Source organism: Octopus sinensis, linkage group LG2, assembly GCF_006345805.1.
Source record: "Octopus sinensis linkage group LG2, ASM634580v1, whole genome shotgun sequence".
In the NCBI taxonomy this organism is placed as follows: domain Eukaryota; kingdom Metazoa; phylum Mollusca; class Cephalopoda; order Octopoda; family Octopodidae; genus Octopus; species Octopus sinensis.
Window position 1 is genome coordinate 194,894,895 of NC_042998.1, and position 6,000 is coordinate 194,900,894.

A 6,000-nucleotide genomic window follows, 5' to 3' on the forward strand; every position below is an offset into this window, starting at 1 on the left:
ATGTTGTTTCCATTGTCATTTGTATTTGTTTTTCTATGCTTGTATGGGACCCTCTCCAACACAGTGTCTTGCCACTTGTTGCAGCCTTTAGTCCTCTCTTTCCTGAGATGTACCTTCACCACCTTTTCCTATTGTTTTTCTAGATCTTCCAGTTTTCCTGTTAGTTTATTCATGCTTTTTTACACAATAAAGCATAATGATTTTACTTTTTAAGCTTAATCTCATGTCTTGGATACTTAGAACATATTTACAAAGTCAGAAAACAGCACAGCTCCCATGACTTTCGGAAAGATTTTTTCACGCTGAGAGTTGCTGAAGCATGGGACAAACTGCCGGCATCAGTTGCTAGTTGTCGGAGCACTGCATCCTTCAAAACTTCCATGCTTTCTGAGATTCACCAACACTACACTGATTTTCTCCCCTCCATACACACACAAGCATGTATGTGACTCATACATTGTTCGCTTTCCAGACATTTGTACATTACTGCATATGCTTTATATGCACTTTTGACAAGTTGTGGTGCACCTGAGCACTGTATACAATAATTTCATTATTATTATAACAATTTCTCATCTTATGTTGCAAGGGATGCTGAAAAGAATCTTGTAGTCTGAAGTATTAATTTGAAGTTACATACAAATGTTTATTGACTAATTAGGTTAGATCAGCTAAATCAGATTATCTATTTTTATAGTTTGTCATCTTTAATTTGGACTTCACATTTAGAAGTTAGTATCTGAAAGACTTGTAACTAGTATAATGAAAATATTTCTAACTTGTCGGTATGTAGTAGTAGTAGTAGCAATGAGAAGTGAATTCTTTAGATGTTATCTTTTGAATGAAAGTACTATGTTCATTTTTGGTATTTTATATTAAATTTTAGCGAAAAGCATCTGAAGTTAGAGCACAGAAAGGCCAATTAAAACGGATTGAAGATCTTGGTGCAGCCATGGAGGAGAGACTTATTTTAGATAATAGGTAAGAAATCTTTCAAAATAATTTCCTGCTTTTTATTTCTGGAAATTGTGGTGGTACTATCATTTACATTAAATTACTTATATTTGTTTAATGTTGAAGATAATGGTATTTGATTTTTAATTATATATTAATTTTTATCATTTCTTATTAGGTACACAGAACATAGTACTGTTGGTTTGGCCCAGCAGTGGGATCAACTGGACCAATTAGGTATGAGAATGCAACATAACTTAGAACAACAAATCCAAGCTCGGTAAGAGACTATATAGTTTATATATCAGTTCCCTATAAATTGTTTTAATGTTAAATTAATGGTAGCGACTGGTTGGTTGTTATATGTTACTGTTAGTAATTTGTTTGTTATCATGGATGTAGAACTTGTATATATTGCTAAATTCTCTTAAATATTTCTAGATATGAAGTTTGGCTCATAGTTTATCCAAATACAGTAATACTTCACTTTACGGGGATGTGCTTTACGAGACCCTGGGTTTATGAGATTTTACAAGTTTTTTCTGTTTATGAGTTTTTACTTTACTAGTGTTCCCTGGGAACGAATTTGTGTATCGTGGTATTACTGTACTTTGAAACATCTAGTAATTATTGGTAATCACTTTTTCGTCAGATCATGGGTTCTGGCTTGCTCCATGTTTTTGACTAAATTGTTATGGCAGAAATAAATAAAATATTGATGTTTGGCTTCTGGAATATTGCCAAGATTTGTAGAATATTGTATAAAGTATTATGTCCATGACTAGTGAAATAGTTCCAACTAAGCGTCAAAGTAACTCTCTTCCACTTTACTCGTTTGTTTGAACAACATGGAGGTGATTTCTTCACTTTTTTTTCATTAGCATTTAAACCTTTCAAATTACTATTATTTCTCTTTCCATTACAGAAACCGCAGTGGTGTGTCAGAAGATGCTTTGCGAGAATTCAGCATGATGTTCAGGTGAGCTGATATAGCAAATTATGATGGTGTAATCTCTTCTCCCTCTTTTTGACTGTACTAGTCTTACCTAAGACAGTAAAATTCTAGGAAATCTCATTAAGAGAAAAGTTCTTGTTCAGATGTTAGAATTCTATTCTCAAACTGAAATGTTTTTCCTGAATTATCGTTTTTATAGCTGTGAAATTTCACACTCCTGGCTTACTTTGATGTTTCTATTTGACATAACTATCTATTTTCCAGACACTTTGACAAAGACAAGAGTGGCAAACTTGACCACCAAGAATTTAAATCTTGCTTACGAGCTTTGGGTTATGATTTACCAATGGTTGAAGAAGGTCAGGTTGACACGGAATTCAAAGCAATTTTGGATACTGTAGATCCCAACAGGTCAGTAAAATTTTTCATGCTCTTGTTTTTGATTAAATTAAAACCTCATGAATTTTGTATGTATTTTGTTAATTTATAGTAACTACTTAGATTCATCTGTAAATTGGTTTCTATGTTAATAGCTTTGTAAAATAAATGGAAAAATAAATGCAACATGATGGTTATGCTAGCCATTCCATTTGAACACTGCTTTGAGGTGTTTTAATAATTTTCTGAATCTTGAATGTTTTCTTTTCAATAGTTTTAGAAACAGCTTTTTGGAATTAATCTAAATTATTCACTTTGACTATGGAGAGAGAAAAAAACTTAATTATTTTTCTGAATCTAATTTGTTGCAGAGATGGACAAGTCAGTCTGCAAGAATATATGGCATTTATGATTAGCCGAGAGACCGAAAACGTTCAATCTAGCTCTGAAGTGGAACAAGCCTTCAGAGCACTCACTTCAGGAGAGAAACCTTATATAACAGCCCAAGAACTATATGCAGTAAGTTTTATGATATTGACTATTTTGAATAATTGTCTTAATGTTAATCTTTTCAAAGAAAAACTTAAAAGAACTCTCTTGAATTTAACCATGATTTTAAAGTATTGTCTTATCAACTGTTAGTAGTTTGTTTCCTACCTTTAACTTTGACATTCTTTTCTTTCTAGAACCTGAGCAAAGAACAAGCAGATTATTGCATCAGTCGTATGAAACCCTACACAGACAAGACTGGTCGGTCAATACCGGATACATACGACTTCACTGAATTCACCAGATCTTTGTTCATCAATTAGCATTTTCTTATTATTTTCTAATCTCCTTGTAGCTGGCTTTGACAATAATTATTGCCTTTCTTCTCCATTTTCTTTCCTTATCTCTTCTTCTTCAAAAGCTTCCAGGCACTTTTGATACGTTGCTTCTTAGTGTGGCACCAACCATTTGCTAGATGGTTATAATCCTCCGTGGTGCCGGTCTGTGTACTTTCTATCATGTCATATTTAATAGACATGTCTTCTAAAAAATCTATTCAGAGCTTGCTCCTTCCTGTTCTTATATGTCTACCTTCTTTCTCAGATGTATTCTTCAGTGGCAATCTCAGTAACTGTATTGCTAAACTAAATGTAGCAGAAAGCCAAAATTATTTTATTATAAAATATATTTGAAAATAAATTCACTCACCAAATGTCCACTTTATTCTGTCCAGTTGCTGTGAGACCTGTGCAAGTTTTCTTCTTAGCTTCTTCAAGCTTATAAACTTTCAACATTTTCTGTATTCTCTCTGTTGGCACCTCTAACTGCCTGGTAAAGATATCTGATAGTCATGAAGAAATCTAGGGATAGGCTTGTCTGATTAGGTTGTGAGATGTATAGTGAGATGTAAGACAGATGGGCCATATTTTATACCAATTCACTGCTTCTCTTCTTCTTTAACACTTGAGCAAGTTCCTAAGAAAAGTCTAAACTAATTCACTGTATCTACTAGGTTAATATATATATGGAAGGATTTTGTTATTTGGAAAGAGGTTCTTGGACATGTTGCTAGCTATTTTTATCTACAATAAAATGCCTTCACCTTCTCAAAATGTCTTGTGTATTTTTTGTTTTACTTAACTACAGGTAATAAATGATTATGTCTTTGAAGATAATTTTGTTAAAATCTAATTTAACAACAGCACATCACCAGCTTATCACCATTTCAGATTTCATTTTCTCTGTACATGCTCTCACAATTACTGAGTTATTTTCCACAGGTAGCTTAAATTACAGGGAAGAACAACTAATTTTGTTTGATATTCGGTGGGGTAGAGAAGATGTGTATGCACGTACACACACACACACACAACACACACACACTATTGTTTTCACATCCACTTTTTCATACTTGCATGGGTTAGAACTTTTGGGGTAGAGCTTCTATGACCAGAGTCTTCCTGATGCTAACCATCACCATGCAAGGTAAATAATTCCCTAGTCTACCAATGAGTTTCCTAGACATGCTCTTGTGGTGAACTGCAAATGAAGGACACTATGAACAAGAGGGCTGTGTTTTTGGTCAGCAAACACTTGTGAAGACAAGGGGAAATACTCTTTCTCTCTCTGACGGGGACACACACACATGCGCACCAGACCTCAGTTTCCATCTACCAATTTCACTCAAGGTATTGGTTAGCCCAAAGGCGGCCAGCTGGCAGAAACGTTAGCACGCCGGGTGTAATGCGGTAGCCGTATTTCGTCTGCTGTTACGTTCTTTGTTCAAATTCCGCCGAGGTCGACTTTGCCTTTCATCCCTTCGGAGTCGATAAATTAAGTACCAGTTACGCATGTGTGTATGTATGTGTGTGTGTGTATGAGATGTAATCGACTTAATCCGTTTATCTGTCCTTGTTTGTCCCCTCTGTGTTTAGCCCCTTGTGAGTAGTAAAGAAATAGGTATTGGTTAGCCCATCACTACAATATAGAATACTATCCAACAGTGTTTATGCAGTGGGACGATACACATATTCACATGGCACTGAAGAAAACTCTTAACCTCACAGCTGTATGAGGGAGATTCGGTTAGTATTTCTTGTAGGTTTAATGATTAGATGCGCCTTAATTGGCTGTTAAAATTCATTAAAATCATTGTAAAATGTCCAGAGTGGTGATGGTAAGTATGAATGTCTGCCTAAGGCTACTAATAATTAGATCTTCTTTTCACTGGGCACATGTGAAAGAGATTTTCTATCCAGACTAGAAAATCTCTTTCACATGTAGGACATGTATGGGAAGGTGCAGTGTGTAGGGCACTGATATTCTTTAGCAAAGTGAGTGCTTCTCAGACGCATTCTTTTGCTTTTAGAGGTTTAGGTACTGGTGTGAATCAGACTGCACCAGTTGTGTTGGCTTGGGACAAGCAACTCACAGCAGTCTTTGAGAAATTGTTTTAGGCAGTTACTAAACTTCTTTTTGCTAACCAACAGTGATGTTTCCTATTTATTGCCCACAAGGGGCTACACACAGTGGACAGACAAAGGGATTAAGTCGATTACATCGACCCCAGTGTGTAACTGGTACTTAATTTATCGACCCTGAAAGGATGAAAGGTAAAGTCGACCTCTGCGGAATTTGAACTCAGAACGTAAAGACAAGCGAAATACCCCTAAGCATCTCGCCCGGCGTGCTAACGTTTCTGCCAGCTCGCCACCTTACCAACAGTGCTGTTTCTCTTATAGAATTCTTCTTAGAAGAGCATGCGATTGACATGCTCAAGCCATTTCACCTGAACTTTCTGCAAAAGAGACTTAAGATGTTGGCTTGCTGTGGTAATCCAGAGTCAAGTGTACTGACCTGCTAGTAGATGTGCTGATGTTTCTTATAGACTGTCTAGGACTCGTAGGTTTAGAAGATGTTGTGAGAACTGTATGGTAGACTTTTACTTTGTTGGTACCGCTTTTGAGAGCGTGCTGGTGAATCACCTGACTACCTGTCGCTTTTGTCCATTCATAGTGGCCGTAGTTTCTTGGTACAGATTTCTAGAGGCAGGCTGGTGCATGACCTTCGGCCTTCTTTATGCTTATATGACCTCAAAATTGTCACAGATTGTTGTGAACTAGTTCATTTCCTAACTACGTCTCTTGCTCACTAACAAGGTTGAGAAGGAATTCATCAAGAACAACCTCTTGGAAATGGCTTAATGACAAGTGTTATACAACTTA

At 36.0% G+C, this 6,000-nt stretch overlaps 1 protein-coding gene across 15 annotated transcripts in view; it reads left to right on the forward strand.

Moving 5' to 3' along the window:
* LOC115227715 (spectrin alpha chain) overlaps window positions 1–3,888 on the forward strand; it is a 97,652-nt gene extending 93,764 nt beyond the window's left edge. For all 15 annotated transcript variants that reach the window (XM_036500621.1, XM_036500624.1, XM_036500626.1 and 12 more), the window contains 6 exons: window positions 887–981; window positions 1,133–1,234; window positions 1,880–1,933; window positions 2,174–2,320; window positions 2,659–2,806; window positions 2,974–3,888. In XM_036500621.1, the coding sequence (XP_036356514.1) occupies window positions 887–981; window positions 1,133–1,234; window positions 1,880–1,933; window positions 2,174–2,320; window positions 2,659–2,806; window positions 2,974–3,099 (672 nt within the window). In that variant the 3' untranslated portion in view covers window positions 3,100–3,888. The remainder of the gene's footprint in view (window positions 1–886; window positions 982–1,132; window positions 1,235–1,879; window positions 1,934–2,173; window positions 2,321–2,658; window positions 2,807–2,973) is intronic.
* Window positions 3,889–6,000: the final 2,112 nt, after the last annotated feature.